The sequence below is a fragment of the Theropithecus gelada genome, chromosome 2 (genome assembly GCF_003255815.1).
Source record: "Theropithecus gelada isolate Dixy chromosome 2, Tgel_1.0, whole genome shotgun sequence".
NCBI classification, from domain to species: Eukaryota; Metazoa; Chordata; class Mammalia; order Primates; family Cercopithecidae; genus Theropithecus; species Theropithecus gelada.
In genome coordinates this window covers 33370895-33392143 of record NC_037669.1, presented here as the reverse complement: position 1 = coordinate 33392143, position 21249 = coordinate 33370895, and the positions used below count along the sequence as shown (strand labels likewise).

The 21249-nt window shown below is 36.5% G+C and overlaps 1 protein-coding gene and 1 long non-coding RNA gene across 2 annotated transcripts in view; one reads left to right on the top strand and one right to left on the bottom strand.

Annotated features, from left to right (window-relative positions):
- The window catches only part of LOC112618389, a 29529-nt gene extending 11452 nt beyond the window's left edge, over positions 1 to 18077 (bottom strand). Inside the window, exons 1-2 of the long non-coding RNA XR_003118072.1 lie at positions 18019 to 18077; positions 6899 to 7010 (exon numbers count right to left, since the gene is read on the bottom strand). This is a non-coding gene — a long non-coding RNA (uncharacterized LOC112618389). The remainder of the gene's footprint in view (positions 1 to 6898; positions 7011 to 18018) is intronic.
- CFAP44 (cilia and flagella associated protein 44) overlaps positions 1 to 21249 on the top strand; it is a 148934-nt gene that overhangs the window by 18896 nt on the left and 108789 nt on the right. Inside the window, exons 5-11 of the mRNA XM_025375368.1 lie at positions 4082 to 4244; positions 7603 to 7705; positions 12773 to 12989; positions 15022 to 15136; positions 18059 to 18223; positions 20327 to 20482; positions 20780 to 20827. Of these exons, the coding sequence (XP_025231153.1) occupies positions 4082 to 4244; positions 7603 to 7705; positions 12773 to 12989; positions 15022 to 15136; positions 18059 to 18223; positions 20327 to 20482; positions 20780 to 20827 (967 nt within the window). The remainder of the gene's footprint in view (positions 1 to 4081; positions 4245 to 7602; positions 7706 to 12772; positions 12990 to 15021; positions 15137 to 18058; positions 18224 to 20326; positions 20483 to 20779; positions 20828 to 21249) is intronic.

Sequence of the window (21249 nt, the reverse complement as noted above, 5' to 3'; positions counted from 1 at the left end):
TTAGTAGAGATTGGGTTTCACCATATTGGCCAGGCTGGTCTCGAACTCCTGACCTTGTGATCTGCCCGCCTTGGCCTCCCAAAGTGCTGGGATTACAGGCGTTAGCCACCGCGCCCGGCCCTCTACTTCAGTTTTTAAATTTATGTCTTCTAAATTTTAGCAATGTTAAATCAAGTTTAGCCTAAAGCTGCCTCCTTATATACTTTAAGTTCAGCCTATAGGTTTCTTTGTACCTGGTGAACTATAACCTAAAGGGAGTTAGACTCTAGCCTACTCTTGAGCCAGTTACCAAGTTTTGGTCAAAGGTGGCCAACTGTTCAAATTGTGTTAAAATAAGGCAGATGCCAAGCTGTAACCAATTCAGCTATTTCTGTACCTCACTTTTGTTTTCTGTACATCACTTTCTTTTTTCAGTCCATAAATCTTCCTGCATGTGGCTGTACTGGAGTCTCTGGGCTTACTCTGGCTCAGAAGGCTGCCCAATTCTTGAATTGTTCTTTGCTCAATTAAACTCTGTTAAATTTAATTTGGCTAAAGTTTTCTTTCAATAGCAAGAAATGTGCCATTTATAAAGTATCACTTAAACCATGGTATAATTTTAAAAGAGATTATACAGAACTTAACAGTGTTTAAACAATTTTAAAGTGAAATTCCTAGATGGCCATGAACAAACGTTGAAAGCTCTGAGTCTTTGACAGGAATTTAAGAAGAGGCAAGTCAGAAGAGAAGGTGAGATAAAACAAAGGGAGCTGAAGGTACATCAAAACACATTTTAAGATTTTCAGAACTCCACCAAGGGTCTGTTGCTGTCCCCTGGGATTAAAAGGAAAGGATCAGGCCAGGCGCAGTGGCTCAGACCTGTAATCCTAGCACCCTGGGAGGCTTGGCAGGCAGATCACTTGAGCTCAGGAGGCAGCCAGATCACTTGAGCTCAGGAGTTCGAGACCAGCCTGAGCAACATGGCAAAACCCTGTCTCTACAAAAAATACAAAAATTAACCAGGTGTAGTGGTGCACACCTGTAGTCCCAGCTACTTGGGGGGCTGAGGTGGGAGAATCTCTTGAGCCTGGGAAGTTGAGGCTGCAGGGAGCCATGTTCATGCCACTGCACTCCAGCCTGGGTGACAAAGTGAGACCCTACCTCAAAAAAAAAAAAAAAAGAAAAAAAGAAAAAAAAGGAAAGGATCAGATTCTAGTTATGCACAAATTAATGAATTGAATAATTCAACAAACATTTCTTGAATTGCTAATAGACTGAAGACAGTGTGCTAGGCATTCTGGGAAATAGAGATGGAGAGAAGCAGTCATTGCCCTCAGTAAGTTGTAATTTAGAGGGGGGGAATTTTAGAAGTTACAATCTGACCCATTCTGGGTTTGAAAGAGCCTTTTGTCAGGGCAGCAGCATGTAAAAGGGAGTTTTCCTGCTAAAATTAAATATAATAATATTAGATAAATGATAATTTCTCCAATTGCTAATTTTCATCTAAGATAGTGAAGAGATGGTAACCAATTTCTATTCTCATAGCTACTAACATGCTTTTAGCCTTCTGAGGTTTTATATTGCCACCAGGGAAGAGAGAAAGGAAGGGAAGAAGGGGAGGTGAGAGCAGTGGTTTGAAGGAAGTTAAAAAGATGGTGGGCAAAACTTCCCTCCATGAGGCTTGAATAGCTTCATTTACATATTTGGATCACATATTCATTCACATTTCTATACAAGATTTAATTTTAGACATTTATGTCTTTATTAAATTTATAAAATTTCTTTTTCTTGAACAGATCCAGTACCCTGAAATGCTTTATCTCTCTCTTTCAATTTAACTATTTGGTAATGAGATAGGCTGCTTGTGGTTGGTTATAATTTGTTTATATTTCACAATTTAAATTGCACTAATGTAAATCTCTCTTTTTACATTCTACATTTTCTTCTTAAAACTTTAACATAATTTCTTTCTCTGAAAATTGTTATTTACTTATGAATAAGTGGAATCCTCTAAAATCAGAATTTCTTTTTAAACAAGGGCTCAAGAAATACAAATTCCTCCAATGATCCTTCAACTCTGATGTTCAGCAACAAATTCTTGTGAACAAAGAATCTATCTGCTTAAGCTACACTATAGGACATGCTTCTTTTGTCAACTCTAGTTTTTTTCATAGATTGATCTCATTTAACTTGGTTATTATATTTATATTTTGGGCATATTAATTTTGACTTAAACATAATAATATACATTTAAAAGATGTTTTATATAACTTAGATTATATACCTCTTTTTAAAAAAAAATTTTTTATTTTAGATTTAGAGGGTACACATGCAGGTTTGTTTCAAGGATATATTGTGTGATGTTGAGGTTAGGGCTTCTGTTGATCTCATCACCCACGTAGTGAACATAGTACCCAATAGGAAGTTTTTCAGCCTTGCCCCTTCCCTCCCTCCCTCCCTCCCTTTGGAATTCCTAGTGTCTGTTGTTCTTGTCTTTATGTCTATGTGTACCCAAGATTTAGCTCCCACTTATAAGTGAGAACATGCAATATTTGGTTTTCTGTTTCTGCATGAATTTGCTTAGGATAATGGCCTCCAGCTGCATCCATGCTGATGCAAAGGACATGACTTCATTCTTTTCATGGCTGTATAGTATTTCATGGTGTATATGCCACATTTTCTTTATCCAGTGCACCACTGATGGGTTGATTCCATGTCTTTGCTGTTATAAATAGTGCTGTGATAAACATATGAGTGCATATGTCTTTTTGGTACAATGATTTTCCTCTGGGTATATCCCCAGAAATGGGATTACTAGGTTGAATGGTAGTTCTATTTTTAGTTCTTTGAGAAATCTCCAGACTGCTTTCCACAGTGGCTGAACTGATTTACATTCTCATTAATAGTATATAAGCATTTGCGTTTGTCTACAGCCTCACCGACATCTCTTATTTTTTTACTTTTTAATGATAGCCATTCTGACTGGTGTGAGATGGTATCTCATTGTGGTTTTGATTTGCATCTCACTGATGATTAGTGATGTTGAGCGTTTTTCACGTTTGTTGGCCACTTGCATGTCTTCTTTTGAAAAGTGTCTATTGAAGTCCTCTGCCTGCTTTTTAGTGGGGTTATTTTCTTGTTGATTACTTTAAGTTTCTTATAGATTTTGAATATAAGCCCTTTGTCAGATGCATAGTTTGGGAATATTTTCTCCCATTCTGTAGGTTATCTGTTTAATCTGTTGATGATTTATTTTGCAGTGCAGAAACTCTTTAGTTGAGTTAGGTCCCACTCTATTTTGAATTAGTACAATTTTACTCTATAGCATACACACACACACACACACACATATACATACACACACACACTACTTACCTACACACCAATACATATACTAATAAGCTCAGAAAAGAAATATTAGTCTATTAATTACATATATATTTATTTGCTATATATTAATTTTCATAATTTGTTGATTTGAATTAAATTTTAGTTATATTTATGTGAATTTATTATAATCATGTTATCAAATGGTGTGTTAAAATTTTACAAACATGTTAGTATTTTAAGCATCTTGTCTTTCAACATCAAGGTAAAAGCCTGTATAATATTTTTACTATGGTTAGTCAACAAACTTAACAGGCATTGTAAATACAAAGGTGATCAAGATATAGACTTTCTCCCATGTTATACAGTATGATTTAGTTTTAGTGGGAGAGAGGAAAATATAATTATGTAGGTGACAATTTTGCTGTCTGTGATACCCAAGTAAGTTTAACCTTATTTATTTTTGCAAAAACAATTAATGGACTGTCAGGATTTCCCCAGGAAAATTAAAATGGTAACTAAATCAGAGTATGGGGTAGTCACCTGATTTATTTATTTATTTGTTTATTTTTTTCCTGCTTTTTGTTTCTCACATAATTAAAAAAAAATGTTAGTAATACATAGAAAAATCATGAGTTTCAGGGTAAAATTCAACTACTTCAATCTCATATCTTCATCTAAGAGTATAGATTTAAAAATGTATTTATTTCATCACTTTTCCAGTCCCTAGGATGGTATTGTTTTTCACTTCTTTTCCTTAGCAACTTTTCCTCAGACATTCTTTTGGTTATGACTGTAGAAAGCGAGCTAACCTACAACTTCTGGACAACAGTATCGCAATATACATAGCTGGGAACCAACTGATCTTTCTGAATTTGAAAACCAAGGAACAGATCTACCTGCGAAGTAGCAGTGGTGAAGGAATTGGCGTCATTGGGGTATGCCTTCAATAAATTAGAAAAAAACCCCAAAAAACCCTATCTTTTTGCTTGTTCTGTGGACCAGCCAACATGGTTGTTAGATGCCATCACCATGCACACACAGTATTGTGGGATCACATGAGATGCACAGCTGTCTTTATTCCAAGGCATTTTCAATTCAGTTATTACAGACACTCATTCACTATCATTACCTCTGTGCACTATTATAATATTATTATTTCTTTTTGCAGATAAGGAAATGGGCTTATAGAGGTTAGGTGACTTCCCCATAGTCGTGCAGGTTTTTCATATTTAGATTAGAAGTGGAGGTGAGCAAGGAGATTTTAAAGAACCTTAATCTGAAGACTGAAGCAGGCACATGGCCATGGGAATGGAGAAGGTGAGGAAAATGTGAGACATATAGACAGGACATAGACATAGACTGACTATGAAAACAGGATATATTGAGATGTATGGAGTGAAAGATACTATCATGGTTGTTTCTTTCTTGATCATCTATCTATATATAGTATGTATACATGATAAAAGTCCATGTCCTCGGAGAGTTTGTTATAAGACTAATTAATAAGTTCAGCAGTAATTTATTATGTAATACTGTGCACCCAACACTACACGGAACATATAGTAGGGAATTTAAATGAAGAAGAACTCATGACCTCTATGAATTCAGAGTTTAAAATCCATCTAAAGAGACAAGACCTATATTTGTAAAAAGAGAAACAAAAACTAGACACACAAGTGCATGATAATGTGGCAATAGCTGTGTGCAGATAGCCATGGGCCCAACATGAGGGTCGTGGATTTTGTGGAGGGAAGTCAATTGGGGCCTATGAGGTTTCAGGACCCTGAGGTCCACACCATCTGCAGGGGACCAAGAAACATCTAATTGTCACTTATTTATCTATTACTCTGTGGCCAGTAATAGCTTTAAAATTTCCATTTTAATATTTTGTTATAAAATAATTTGGTTTGAGGACAGTAGTCAGAGGTATAGTGTGGTCAAGAATGCTAATCCTGACCAAGCACAGTGGCTCACGCCTGTAATCCCAGCGCTTTGGGAAGAGGAGGCGGGCAGATCACGAGGTCAGGAGATCAAGACCAGCCCGGCCAATGTGTTGAAACCCTGTCTCTACTAAAGATACAAGAAATTAACCAGGCACGGTGGTGCACGCCTATAATCCCAGCTACTCAGGAGACTGACGTAGGAGAACCACTTGAACCTGGGAGGTGGAGGTTGCAGTGAGCTGAGATTGTGCCATTGCACTTCAGCCTGGGTGACAGGGCAAGACTCTGTCTCAAAAAAAAAAAAAAAAAAAAAAAAAAAGCTAATCCTAATCCTCATCCACCTGGATGTTGAGCAATTTTATGTCCACAAGGCCTTTTCTGTGTGTGTGCTGGAGCTGTTGAAGCCTGGGTAGTGACAGAGGCCTTGCCTCCACTGTCCATGTTACCTCATCTTTTCTGAAACGGTTATCCAGTTATGGTTGAGAAATACTTTAGCAAGGCTATAAGAAACCTATGAGAAAAGTGTTTGGGCACCCTACCTGGAAAAGGTAGGGTGAATCTCTGTGTTGAGTGTAAAGTAAATGATTTACTAATTCCAGTTCTTCGCCAAAAATAAAACTGCTGGCTTGGGGCAGGGGCTCCTGCCTGTAATCACAGCACTTTGGGAGGCAGAGGTGGGTGGATCACTTGAGGCCAGGAGTTCAAGACAAGCCTGGCCAACATGGTGAAACCCCATATCTACTAAAAATACAAAAATTAGCCAGGTGTGGTGGCACACACCTATAATCCCAGCTACTTGGGAGGCTGAGGCATGAGAATTGCTTAAGCCTGGGAGGCTGAGATTGCAGACAGCAGAGATCGTGCCACTGCACTCCAGCCTGGATGACAGAGTGAGACTGTGTCTCAATAAATAAATAAATAAATAAATAAATAAATAAATAAATAAAACTCCCAAACCCAACCCCACAGCAATTTCCAATATGAGAGGCAGAAACTTTTTAACTTACTGTAGACAAGACCTAGAAGGGTAAAGGATTTGCCTGAATCTTCATCCCAATTTCTTTGATTACATGTTCTACACCATATTTCTTTACAAATGGGAATCTAGATAGATATGGTCTTAATCCATTTCCTCTACCTCCTTGAGATCTGCTATTTCTTAGTCTCATTTGTTTCTTGATTCTAACATTTGGCTCGAATCCTATCTCTTACACTTAACACATTGTAGACTGTGTGACTGCAGGCAAGTTATTTAAACTCTATGTCTCAGTTTACTCATCAATAAGATGGAGATAATAGTGGTATCCAAGCTCACAAGGTTGGTGTAAAATTTAAAGGAAACAATGTTATCTTGGGTACCATGATTAGCAATCTATATCTGAGAACCAGGCTCTTTGTCTTATATATAATCAGGAGATGTGAAATAATATCTGAAAACAGAATTTTATAAGCATCATATGTGTTTTAAATAGCTTATCCTTATAACAGCTTATTTTTATTTTCATTTTTTGACTGGTGATTTACCCTTCCTATACATTTGGCTTACCAATAGACAAAAATAACAGAAATGAACATACTATTTTATCCAACTTATATGGTTATCTTTGAAAATACTGACACAAATAGTTTATCCAGGGCACAATTACTGTAATTTCCTCTGTGTCTGGCTTGGAAATATTACATCTCACTTCTAGTAAGTTTCATTCATTTGTAAGTTTTTTCCACAGTGAAATTTAAAAAATTGTGATGTAACCTGGTCTGGAAACAAGAATCCCATACAATCCATGAGCTTTTCTATACAAAATTTAGGTTGATTTATATGTAGGGTAGACAATTCATCTCACTTAGTTGTTCTCAAAGCAAGGTCTCCAAACTAGCTGCATCAACATCATCTTGTTAGAAATGTAAATCACCTTGTTAGAATGTAAATCACCTAGTTAGAAATTACCTTGTTAGACATGTAAATGCAAATTCTTGAGTCCCAGCCTGACCTATTAAGTCAGAAACTCTGGGGATTAGGGCTTGCAATCTGTATTTTAATAAGCCCTTCAATGGATTCTGATGCACATTAAAGATTGAGAACCATTGTTCTAGCTCTTCCAATGGCAATTTAAAAAAATTGCAGAGTTAGAAATGACTGTCTTAAAGTAAAACTTAAAATGTGTATTCTAGTTTTCAGTTTCAGTTGTATCCATCATCAGATATTTATTTGATGCCCATTTTTGAGTTTTCTATTAGAGTAAAGCCTAATAACAAATTATAAAATAGTGGATGCTAAATACTGCATATATCAGCCTATTTATACAAAAATCTTTCTTTTAATATTTTGGTGAAATTTTATCTTTTTTAGGTTCATCCACATAAAACTTACTTCACAGTAGCTGAAAAAGGGAGTTTTCCAGATATTATCATTTATGAATATCCTTCTCTGAGACCATACAGAATCCTTCGAGGTGAGTCCAGAAGCACATTTAAATATTTCATGTACAAGGATAATAACATTCTGAAGAAGAAGGTTATTTTATAAGTCAAGGTTCTCCAGAGAAACAGAACCAGTGGAAGATAGAAAAGAGATTTATTCAAATTCACACACAACAATACTAACCTTAAATGTAAATGGGCTAAATGCCCCAATTAAAAGACACAGACTGGCAAACTGGATAAAGAGTCAAGATCCATTGGTGTGCTGTAATTCAGGAGACCCATCTTACCTTCAAAGACACACACAGGCTCAAAACAAAGAAATGGAGGAAATTTTGCCAAGTAAATGGGAAGGAAAAAAAAAAAGCAGGGGTTGCAATCTTAGTCTCTGACAAAACAGATTTTAAACTAACACAAATCAGAAAAGGCAAAGAAGGGCATTACATAATGGTAACAGGAACAATTCAAGAAGAGCTAACTATTGTGAATATATATGCACCCAATACAGGAGCACCCAGATTCATAAAACAAGTTCCTAGAGACCTACAAAGAGACTTAGACTCCCACACAATAATAGTGGGAGAATTTAACACCCCACTGTCAGTATTAGAGCAACAAGACAGAAAATTAACAAGGATATTCAGGACTTGAACTCAGCTCTGGATCAAGTGGACCTAGTAGACGTCTACAGAGCTCTGTACTCCAAATCTACAGAATATACATTCTTCTCAGTGCTACATGACACTTATTCTAAAATCAACCACATAATTGGAAGTAAAACACTCCTCAGCAAATACATAAGAATTGAAATCATAGCAAACAGTCTCTCAGATCACAGTGCAATCAAATTAGAACTCAGGATTAAGAAACTCACTAAAAACCACACAATTTCATGGAAATTGAACAACCTGCTCCTGAATGACTCCTGTGTAAATAATGAAATTAAGGCAGAAATCAAGAAGTTCTTCGAAACCAATGAGAGCAAAGAGATGATGTACCAGAATCTCTAGGACACAGCTAAAGCAGTGTTAAGAGGGAAATTTATAGCACTAAATGCCCACATCAAAAAACCAGAAAGATCTCAAATTGACACCCTAACATCACAATTAAAAGAGCTAGAGAGGCAAGAGCAAACTAATCCAAAAGCTAGAAGAAGACAATAAATAACTAAGATCAGAGAAGAACAAAAGGAAATAGAGACAGAAAAACCCTCCAAAAAACTGAATGAATCCAGGAGCTGGTTTTTTGAAAAAAATAACAACATAGGTAAACCACTAGCTAGACTAGTAAGGAAGAAGGGAGAGAAGAATCAAGTAGACACAATAAAAAAAAAAAATAAAGTGGATATCACCACTGACCCCACAGAAATACAGAATACCATCAGAGAATACTATAGACACCTCTATGCAAATAAACTAGAAAATCTAGAAGAAATGGATAAATTCCTGAAAGCATACACCCTACCAAGACTAAACCAGAAAGAAGTTGAATCCCTGAATAGACCAATAACACACTCTGAAATTGAGGCAGTAATTAATAGCCTACCAACCAAAAAAAGCCCAGGACCAGATGGATTCGCAGCTGAATTCTACTAGAAATACAAAGAGGAGCTGCTACCATTCTTTCTGAAACTATTCCAGACATTTGAAAAGGAGGGACTCTTTCCTAATTCATTTTACAAAGTCAGCATCATCCTGATACCAAACCAGGAAGAGACACAACAACAAAAAAAGAAAACCTCAGGCCAATATCCCTGATGAACATCAATGCAAAAATCTTCAATAAAATACTGGCAAACTGAATTCAGCAGCACTTCAAAAAACGATCACATTGCCTTCATCCCTGGTATGCAAAGCTGCTTCAACTTACACAAATCAATAAACATAATCCATCACATAAACAGAACCAAAGTAAAAAACCACATGATTATCTCAATAGATGCAGAAAAGGCCTTTGACAAAATTTAACATCCCTTCATGTTAAAAACTCTCAATAAACTAGGTATTGATGGAACATATCTTAAAATAATAAGTGCTATTTATTACAAACCCACAGCAAATATCATATTGAATGAGCAAAAGCTGGAAGCACTTTCTTTGAAAACTGGTACAAGACAAGGATGCCCTCTCTCACCACTCCTATTCAACATAGAATTGTAAGTTCTGGCCAGGGCAGTCAGGCAAGAGAAAGAAATAAAGTGTATTCAAATAGGAAGAGAGGAAGTCAAGTTGTCACTGTTTGCAGATGACATGACTTTATGTTTAGAAAATCCCATCATCTCATCCCAAAAACTTCTTGAACTGAGAAACAACCTCAGCAAAGTCTCAGGATACAAAATCAATGTGCAAAAATCACAAGCATTACTATACACCAACAATAGGCAAGGAGAGAGCCAAATTATGAATGAACTTCCATTCACAATCACCGCAAAGAGAATAAAATACCTAGGAACACAGCCAGCAAGGGATGTGAAGGACCTCTTAAAGGAGAACTACAAACCACTGCTCAAGGAAGGAAGAGAGGACACAAACAAATGGAAGAACATTCCATGCTCATGGATAGGAAGAATCAATATTGTAAAAATGGCCATACTGCCCAAAGTAATTTATAGATTCAATGGTATTCCCATCAAAATACCATTAGCATTCTTCACAGAATTAGAAAAAGCTATTTTAAGTTTCATGTGGAATCAAAGAAGACCCCATACAGTCAAGACAGTCCTAAGCAAAAAGAACAAAGCTGGAGGCATCATACTACCTGACTTCAAACTATACTACAAGGCTACAGTAACCAAAACAGCATGGTACTGGTATCAAAACAGACATATAGACCAATGGAGCAGAACAGAGACCTCAGAAATAGCACCACACATCTGATCTTTGGCAAACCTGACAAAAACAAGCAACGGGGAAAGGATTTCCTATTCAGTAAATGGTGCTGGGAAAACTGGCTAGTCATATGCAGAAAACTGAAACTGGACCTCTTCCTTACACCTTATACAAAAATTAACTCAAGATGGATTAAAGACTTAAATGTAAAACCAAAAACAATAAAAACCCTAGAAGAAAACCTAGGCAATACCATTCAGGACATAGGCATGGGCAAAGACGTCATGACAAAAAAGCCAAAAGCAATTGCAACAAAAGCCAAAATTGACAAAGGGGAGTTAATTAAACTAAAGAGCTTCTGCACAGCAAAAGAAACTATCATCAGAATGAACAAGCAACCTATAGAGAGGGAGAAATTTTTGCAGTCTACCCGTTTGACAAAGGTCTAATATCCAGAATTTACAAGGAACTTAAACATATTTACAAGAAAAAAACAATTCCATCAAAAAATGGGCAAAGGATATGAACAGATACTTCTCAAAAGAAGACATTTATGCAGCCAACAAGCATATGAAAAAAAGCTCAACATCACTGATCATCAGAAAAATGCAAATCAAAACTACAATGAGATACCATCTCGCGCCAGTCAGAATGGCAATTATTAAAAAGTCAGGAAACAATAGATGCTGGGAAGGCTCTGGGGAAATAGGAACACTTTTACACTGTTGGTGGGAATGTAAATTAATTCAACCCTTGTTGAAGACAGATTCCTCAAGGATCTAGAACCAGAAATACCATTTGACCCAGCAATGCCATTACTGGGTATATACCCAAAGGAATATAAATCATTCTGTTGTAAAGAGACATGCACATGTATGTTTATTACAGTACTATTTACAATAGCAAAAACATGGAACCAACCCAAGTGCCCATCAATGATAGACTGGATAAAGAAAATGTGGTACATATACACCATGGGATACTATGCAGCCGTAAAAAGGAATGAGATCATGTCCTTTGCAGGGACATGGATGAAGCTGGAAGCCATCATCCTCAGCAAACTAACACAGGAACAGAAAACCAAACATTGTGTATTCTCACTCAAAATGGGAGTTGAATATTGAGAACACATGGGCACAGAGAGGTGAACAACACACACCAGGGCCTGTTGGGGGGTGGGGGTGAGGGGAAGGAACTTAGAGGATAGGTCAATAGGTGCAGCAAACCACCATGGCACACGTTTACCTATGTAACAAACTTGCATGTTCTGCAGATGTATCTTTGGTGTTTTAGAAGAAATAAAGAAAAAAAGAAAAATGATTTATTTAATGGAATTGTTATGGGAAAGCGGTCCTGATCCAGACCCCAAGAGAGGGTTCTTAGACCTTGTGCAAGAAAGAATTTGGGGTGAATCCACAGAGTAAAATGAAAACAAGTTTATTAAGAAAGTAAAGGAATAAAAGAATGGCTACTCCATAGGCAGAGCCCAAGCAGTGGCTCGGGCTGCTTGGCTAAGAATACTCATAGTTATTGTTGATTATATGCTAAACAAGGAGTGGATTATTCATGAGGTTTCCAGACAGGAAAAGGGTGGGCAATTCCTGGAACTGAGGGTTCCTCCCTTTTTAGGCCATATAAGGTAACTTTCTGATGTGGCCATGGTATTTATAAGCTGTCATGGTGCTGGTGGGAGTGTCCTTAACATACTAATGCATTATAATTAGCATATAATGAGTAGTGAGGAAGACCAGAGGTTGCTTTCATCACCATCTTGAATCTGGTGGTTTTTGGCCATTGTATTTACCACATCCTGTTTTATCAGAGGGGTCTTTTCACCTGTATCTTGTGCCAACCACCTATCTCATCCTGTGAGTTAGAATGCCCAGCCTCCTGGGAATGCAGCCCAGTAGGTCTCAGCCTCATTTTACCCAGCTCCTATTCCAGTTGGAGCCACTCTGGACACTGCTGTCTGACACTCTGACACTGCTATCTAATATGCTTTGTGTTTCTCCCCATGCCATAAAATGGAATATGTTTTCAAAGTGTTTTTCTCGTGCAATATGTGATTAAGATTTCTTTACCCTCCCCCTTCATATAACATAATTCATTCTAAAGCTAAAGATGGTGAATGTTTTTGGAATTGTTCCTTTAGGGTATTCTTGGCATTCTTACATCACCATGGGCTGACTCCCTCTCTATTTTTTTTACATCATGTTTTTGAAAATGAAATAAATGTGCCCTTATTTATTAGGCTTCCATTTATCCTTCCAGATGGGACTGAGAAGGGATATGCTTATGTGAACTTTAACTGCAGCGGTACCTTGCTGGCGTCTGTCGGTAGCAACCCTGACTACACACTGACTATCTGGAACTGGAAAGAGGAACAACCCATACTGAGGACAAAAGCTTTTTCTCAGGAAGTTTTTAAGGTTACTTTCAATCCAGACAATGAAGAGCAGCTTACTACATCAGGATCAGGCCACATCAAGTAGGTCGGGTAACCAATAGAGGTGCTAGTATGTATCACAGGAGTATTTTTCTAAGAGGATCTAAGAGCTGGAGACTTTTTTTTTTTTGCTGTTTTGGTTAACATTAGAATTATTTAAAAGTATGTTATTTTAAAAGCTAACTAGTAATGCCCCTTTTCTAATTAGATATGTGGGATTTTGTTTCTGCAAACAGCATAGATAAAATAAGAGCTTTTTTTTTTTTTGAGATGGAGTTTTGCTCTTGTTGCCCAGGCTAGAGTGCAATGGTGTGATCTCAGCTCACCGCAACATCCACCCGCTGGGTTCAAGCGATTCTCCTGCCTCAGCCTCCTGAGTAGCTGGGACTACAAGCACCCACCACCATGCCTAGCTAATTTTGTATTTTTGGTAGAGTTGGGTTTCTCCATGTTGGTCAGGCTGGTCTTGAACTCCCGACCTCAGGTGATCCACCCACCTCGGCCTCCCAAAGTGCTGGGATGACAGGCGTAAGCCACTATGCCCAACCAAATAAGGACTTTTAGCTATAGTCTGCTGCCTTTTTGTAGGCTCCAACTCCTAAAAGAGTTTGTGTAGTGTCTTAATAACTAAAATCGGGATGGTATTTCCAAATTCATATTGAGCTTTCACATCCACTACTGAATTTCTTGTTTGTAGCAACTCAGTCTTCATCTGTAAAATAAGAATTATCACAGTATCATTCCTGACAAGGAACACTCAATACGAAACAGTGGCAGAGCCTACTCTTGATCTTATGTCTTGCTCCAAACTCCATGCTCTTTTCATTGTATCATACCCTTGTCTATTTCCAGGGTGCAATGATCTTGTCTTTCTCTATCTTTGTTCCCCTTTGTCTCATGCATTTGCGTAACAATCTTCTACCACCCCAGAGCTGCCCATAACTTGATTATCAGAGTCTCTTTAAGAGAAAGACATTTTTATCTATCCTAAATTCCTCTTGTCTCAATTTAAATCTGGTCTTTTTATTATTCACTCATTAGAAATATAGACTAATTGAGCAGATTTTTAATTGTGATCTTTGGGGAATTTTCAAATTAACTTCTGCTAGCTATATGTTAAAATTTTCCAATTTCTTATATTTTCTGATTATTTAGTAAAATCTGTATTTTCTATGCCCCATATCTTTGGGGAAAAGGCAGACATTGAACAGTTAATTTCATGTGTGAAGGAACCCGGAGTATATGGAAGCATATCATCAGGGGACCTACCATTCCCTTGGAGAGGATGTTGGCTATCTAGGCTTTTGGCTTTGTATCATTGGCTTGTTGATACTCTCAATTATCTATTTTATATCTACTTGTATATTTCTTCTTTTTCTATGTGGTCTTCATCATCCTGTCCATTTGTTTAGACTATTAATAAGAAAATGTTAGTAATAACATTTATTGATTGCTTTGATATGCTAGGCATTGTTCTAAGAATTTTTCAACAGTTTTATGAGGTAGGTGTTACTAATTTTCTCATTTTATCCCTGAGAAAATGAAGGCACAGAGTGATCTAGAAAAGTGCTCAAAGTCACACAGTTTGTAAATCAGAATTCTTTGGAAAACTTTTATATCTTCTAAAACAATACTGTCTAAGAGAACTTTCTGACAGACTGGGAATGTTCTATGCTGTCTAATACAGTGGCTGCCAGCCACATGTAGTTACTTAAAATTGGCTAGTGTGACTGAAACACTAACATTTTGATTTTATTTAATGTTAATTACTTTAAATCTAAATTTAAATAGTCACACACAGCTGGAGGCTACTACATTAGGTAGCACAGCCCTAAAATATAAGATGCGTGAAGGCAGGAAATTTTATATTTCACCTATTTTGATCATTGCTGAATTCATATTGCCTAGAACCTTGCCTGACAGGTAGTAGATACTTAATAAATCTTAATCAGATAAATGAATGAATGAATGAATGAAATAATATATGCAACTCTGAAATATGCAAATGGGTCATATTAAAATAAAAATCAATAAAATATCTTTGAGGTACATTCAGTCTCTTTCTTGTTTGTAGGTTCTGGGAAATGGCTTTTACATTCACAGGTCTTAAGCTGCAGGGATCACTAGGTCGATTTGGCAAAACAACCACTACTGATATAGAAGGCTACATGGAACTCCCAGATGGGAAGGTGAGTACAGCCACTATTCTACAATATTAAAATTGTGTTTTAAGTACATATATGAAAGCACACATATGTGAAAATATATTACATTCTAACAAACTCTGCCAATAACAGCTATTATCATTGTAAATGTAATGAAAATTTAATTTTACTTCTTCAATTATCAATTGTAATTAAAATATTTCCCTGAAATTGTCATCATCCATATGTACCCACCATTTTCTATTTTCTTTTTACTAAATATTATACACACATATAAAGTATGTGAGCATTTTCATATATTAACATAATGACGTATTTGTTACTTTTTTTTTTTTTGAGACAGAGTCTCGCTGTGTTGCCCAAGCTGGAGTGCAGTGGGGCGATCTCCGCTCACTGCAAGCTCTGCCTCCCGGATTCACGCCATTCTCCTGCCTCAGCCGCCTGAGTAGCTGGGACTGCAGGTGCCTGCCACCATGCCCGGCTAATTTTTTATATTTTTAGTAGAAATGGGGTTTCACCATGTTAGCGAGGATGGTCTCCATCTCCTGACCTCATGATCCACCCGCCTCGGCCTCCCAAATATTTGTTACTTTTAATTATGTCACAGAGTTGCAGTATTTATATTACTTATTTTTCCCCATTTTGTCTTGCTATCATGATCCAAGAAGACTTATTGGGTCAAAGGTTATATACAGCCTTGTGGCATTTATTTTTTTTGTCAGATTATTACTCAGAAAGAGCAACCACTTTATAGAGGCATCTGCAACATTGCAACTGTAATCTGTTAATTTATTCTTTAATATTGTTAGTTGCTTTCCTTTCTTCCTCTTATAAAATTTATAAGCATATTGCCTGAAATAATAGTTAATTAGGATTAGTTCTCTATCAGTATTTTACATAGCTTCCTATTAGAATGAATTATAGATTATTATTTGTGATCATCTCAGTTGTAAGTAAATGCCAGCATACAAATATTACTCTAAGGAACCAAGTGGTCTAGTCATCTACCTGACTGAATATTCTCAATTCAAAAGCATGGTATAGAGGAGGAAGTAAAAAGCCTTGGATGCTGGCTAAAATATATCTAAATCCATGAGATGATCTTAAATCATCCCAGCTTCAAATTCTCAATAGTGTAAGAATTAAGCTAAGATAAAGGTCAATAGAATCCTTGTTAAAAACCTGGTATGAGATATATATTTTTAAAGGGTTGGTAGAATTTGTATAGATATAGGGAAGAAATAAGCCATTTTAAATGATAGAGCAACTAAAGGAAATATTTAGCATTAGAAATAAATATCAGATTTTTAGAGGGCAGATTGGAATAAACCATTTATGTTGGCAAAGAGTGGAGACTTTTGGTTGAGAAGTATGACTGGGTCCTAGTGTACAAGGAGTTTAATAGGTAGAGAACTACTCTACATGGGAAGAGTAGACTTGCAAATGAAAGAAGTAATGAACAAATTTTGCCATAAAATGCCAGGTTGATTAGAAGAAGGGAAATCTGGAATCAAGGAAATGAGCTAGAATGGAAGCTGTTGCTGTCATCTAAAGAGAGATGATCAAGGGCCTAGACTTCTTGGAACAAATGGAAAAGGCAAGCTAGATATGAGTCACATTTCAGAAAGGAATGCCTTATAGGTTTTTGTCATCGTTGCTGGCTTTCATCACTGGACAGAAGAAAATAAGTCTAAACACTCTACCATAAAAGGCTGAGGCTTAAGAACAGAATCAGTAAAGTTGGTAGAGTTGTTAAAAAATAGGTAGACCCAAGAAATAAAAGACTGAACAAAATCATCAGTTTCTCTAGATAGGGGGGAGATGGAAATGCAGACCTCTAGAGCATGGAGGCAAAAATTAGAATACAGTTTCCCAAAGTAAATTTTTATGGAACATCAGTCTGTACAGAAGCTCCATAAAAATAAGACATTTTAAGTCAAATTCCTTTGTATCTAAAAATTCGTCTTGGTGATTCCCAGCAAATACTTCTCTATTAAAAGTTCCCAGGGGTCCTAGAGAAAATAAAGTTGTTTGACTTTGTTTATCCTAGCATCTGCCTTCTGGGGCTGTGTAGTCAGAATAGGAGGTTCTGAGCCACCTTGCTTGTATTAGAATGCTGACTGGGTAGTTTTGGGCAAGTTACTTAACTGTTTTGTGCTTCAATGTTCTCCTCTGTAAAATGGGGGTAATAATAGTCATGGCTACCATTGGCCCATATGGTTCCTTTGTGGGAGTCAGAAAAAGCTGTTTCTTCTATGAGAATGAGGTACCCAACATGCACAAGTGTACATGGTATCCCTGATAAATGTACCTAGTTCATACGGTTTTTTGCATTAAATAACTTAACATATATAAAGTACTGAACCAGTGCTTGGCACAGAGTCAATACTCAATAAATATTGCTTTATTTTGTGACGCTTGTTTAATATCTTAACAACTAATGTTTGGTGGCATGCACTTGGGAAAATGCCAGATTAAACAGATTAATTTGAGAAAAGTTTTAGATGATTAGCCTTGTTTGAAATTGGATACTATTATGCTATAATCTACTTAATTCAGTACTGGCCTTACAAGTTATCTAATATCTAAAATTTGACAGTATTACATTTAAAAAGTAGACTCTCATCTAATTCCACTCCTGTCTTTTGTCCTAAGAGATGTACCAAGAAGTCTATTGTATACATACAGGAACAATTACCAACAACATACAGCCTAATCACAAAGATGTAAAACTGATAATAATCCTGGAAGGAAATACATCAAAATGTTATTAGTAGTTGTGTCTGGGGTAGTAGGTCTTCATTTATGTATTTTTTTATTTTTCCATTTAAAAATTTTATAATCATTAAAAATAACCTTAAAAATAATTTTCACCTACTATTTGAGGCATAAATACATACACTTACCTGTTTTGATGCACATTTCTTTTTTCCACATATCTGCCAGGTACTCTCAGGGTCAGAATGGGGCAACATGCTGCTTTGGGAAGGTGGTCTGATCAAAGTGGAGCTCTGTCGAGGTACAAGCAAATCATGTCACAATGGTCCCATTAACCAGATAATGCTGGATGAGGGTGAAGTTATCACGGTTGGGTCAGATGGATGTGTTAGGGTAAGTTTTCTTGATGCTTGGATGGTAGCACCCACGTTTAAGACTTATAGATCACCCAGAGGGTTTTATTTCTCATAAAGGTTATTTTGTGAAGGAGATCAGTAGTCATTTACTCTCCAGCCCAACTCACTTTAAATCATGCTTCTCTTGTGGTAAATATTTGCATTCTTGTCAAAATTAATTTACTGCATTTTACCACTGAAACTTTGAGAGGGCCTCTTGTTATTTTGATTCTGTTGAAATAATAACTTCAGAAGATGAAAACTCATGTTAGCACAAGATGAACAGTAGACCCACATATCCTTCCAAAAGGCTCCATATGAATGGGCCATTTTGTAGGAACGAAGGTGCTGAAAATTTGTTAGTTATTTTTCACTGAGGTTACCAAATAGAAATACACCCAGAGGTGAACTGATGGAGTTTGCCTATGAATGCTACATTCTTCTTGCCCGTATGCTAGGGACCTCACTTGCTTTCTCTTGTGGACACTCTTTTGCCCAAGCCTGGGCTAAGCTGGAACATTGCTCTAGCATCTAAGTCCCCTTGATTGCTGTTGTCACACTTCTCCCGCCCACTCTGTTTAGCACTTTCTGTTCATGAGTATGTTGACCCGCTGTGGCTGGTCAACCTGTAGCCTTGGGATTTGCCTTGTAGTCCTCTTGGTAGATATTTTCAGTGGGGCCTTTCATAAGAAAGTGGTAGTGTTCTATTGACATTCTTTAAGAAGTGTTATCAAAAGTGAGATTGTATTTTTTTTTTAAGAGTCTGGTCACTCTGTTGCTACCGATTGAGCTTACTGTGTTTAGTATTGTTTAACCCATATCTCCCACAGTGGGTCTTCTTACCACTGGCTTTTTGAGCCCCGGTGTATGTTTTTACTTTTACAATATTAAATTTAATCTTGTTAGATTTCCCACATTGCTCTGAGAATCTTTTGTGTCTTTTATTTTGTCATATGATATATTTGCTATCTTTCTAAGACATATGTTACCCAAAAATGTTCAAATAACAAGTAGGAGAAAACTTCAGGAGAAAAGAAGTTAAATATTTCATATAGGATCCCTTCATGGACACCAGTAATTCCTAAGCTTGCTTCTCTTTTCAGAGTCTGTCCTTATCTTTTCAGTCCTTCACACAGTAAATCTCTACCTCTTACCGTTTAGAGAAAACCTAGCCCAACTCCCAGGGTTTAGTCTGATCCTAGTCTGATTCTTAACCCTAACCCTGACCTTCAGATATTTCTCTTCCCCCAACCAGGCTAATCTATGGGACAGTCTCCCCAGAGTTCCTTTCTCAAAGACTCAGTTATTCAGTCTAGGATCACATGGCAGGGTATGTCGCCAGAACTGTCCAGAATGAACTTTGGCCCCTCACAGGGGAGGTTCTGCTGAGCCTCCTTGCCACCATGAGGTAAAACTGTGCTCCCTCACTTTTCTTGTAGTATTCTGGACTCCTCTCCCAATGAGCAACAATCTACACTTTACTGTCTCACTGTGAGATAGTAACATTTACTATCTCACTTACTATGAAACATGTTTGGTGGTATGCACTTGGGGAAATGCCAGATTTTCCCAATGAGATAATAAAGTGTGAAATATTAATATTCAGGAAGAGAAACATTTTCTAATGGAGATTTTATCTACATCTATATTGTTTGCTTCTAATGAGATAGTGCTTGAGTCATTAAGCAAGAAGCTGTATTTCCCCCTTCCAGGGGTCTACTAGTGTGTAGAAAACAGGGTTCATTATGATGTCCTGCTGAACAACTGAACCATATACTCCTATGGCCACTTTATGTAAAAAGAGATCTAATAGAAACCTTGAAATAAAATTTGTTTTGGACAAATTAAAATTCTTATGCAAGGCTGTACATTCTCACTAATCTTTATAAATGTAAAGGAAACTGTAATAACTTACCATACCTTAGTTCAGAGTAACAGTCCAGGGTTCAGGTTTTGGTGTTCTTATCACACCTGTTCATTGTTACTTTTCATGAAAGAACAATAAATGACTTTTGAAAAAAAAGTCAGGGTTTTTCTGGCTTAGAAAATCAATGTTCAGAAACTACTGATTGATGAAAATATTTTCTTTATATTTTACAAGATATGGGATTTTGAGACAATAGACACTGCTGATATAATAGATGAGACTGGATTGTTGGAAATTGAGCCTATTAATGAACTTCAAGTAGACAAGAATGTGAATCTCTTCTCTATGATAAAAATGAGTGAAACTGAAAATAACTTTTGGTTGGCTCAGGTGTGTTGCATTCTTCTCTTTTGGCTCTTTAACATTACAGGGACAAAAAAATTAAAATAATAGTATGATTGATTTGCCTGCAAGTCCATTTGACTGTAAGTGTTATGAGATTGCTTATTGTGTGGCTGCATTCTAAAATATAGAGTTGTTTTTATTAAATTTCAATTATACTTTAAAATATATGTGAGCTTTTGGTATTATTGCTTGTCCTTACTTTATTAAATCATAGGAAAAACATTTTAAAAATTTGATGAAAGTTTAAAATGATAAAACAAAATACTATTTAATTTTTTTTAGGATGCCAATGGAGCCATATGGAAGCTTGACCTTAGTTTTTCAAATATTGTAAGTTGCCTATTATTCTTATTTTCCCCAAACTTTCATAGTAAAAACTTTTCTTATTTGTCTTTAAAGTATTCTTTATCTTTCTCCATATTTGATCATGGTTCTCATAAAAATCTTGTCCAACATGTGCTACTCTTGAGAATTCTCTCTCATTATGATTTTACATAAAAAAGTATCTATCTCATAGCATAATTTACCAGAAAAGTGGCAGTGACAACACCTAACATTATTAAGTGCTTTATAGTTTTTATAAATATATGGAATTTTCATTTATTTTATCTCATGTGATCCTCATCGCTACCCTATTTAGTAGGCAAGCAACTGTTATCTCATTTTACAGATGAAGAAATGGAAACTGGCATTTGAAGTGACTTGCACAAAATCACACAGCCATTAAGGGCAAAGCCCAGGAGTCTATCTGG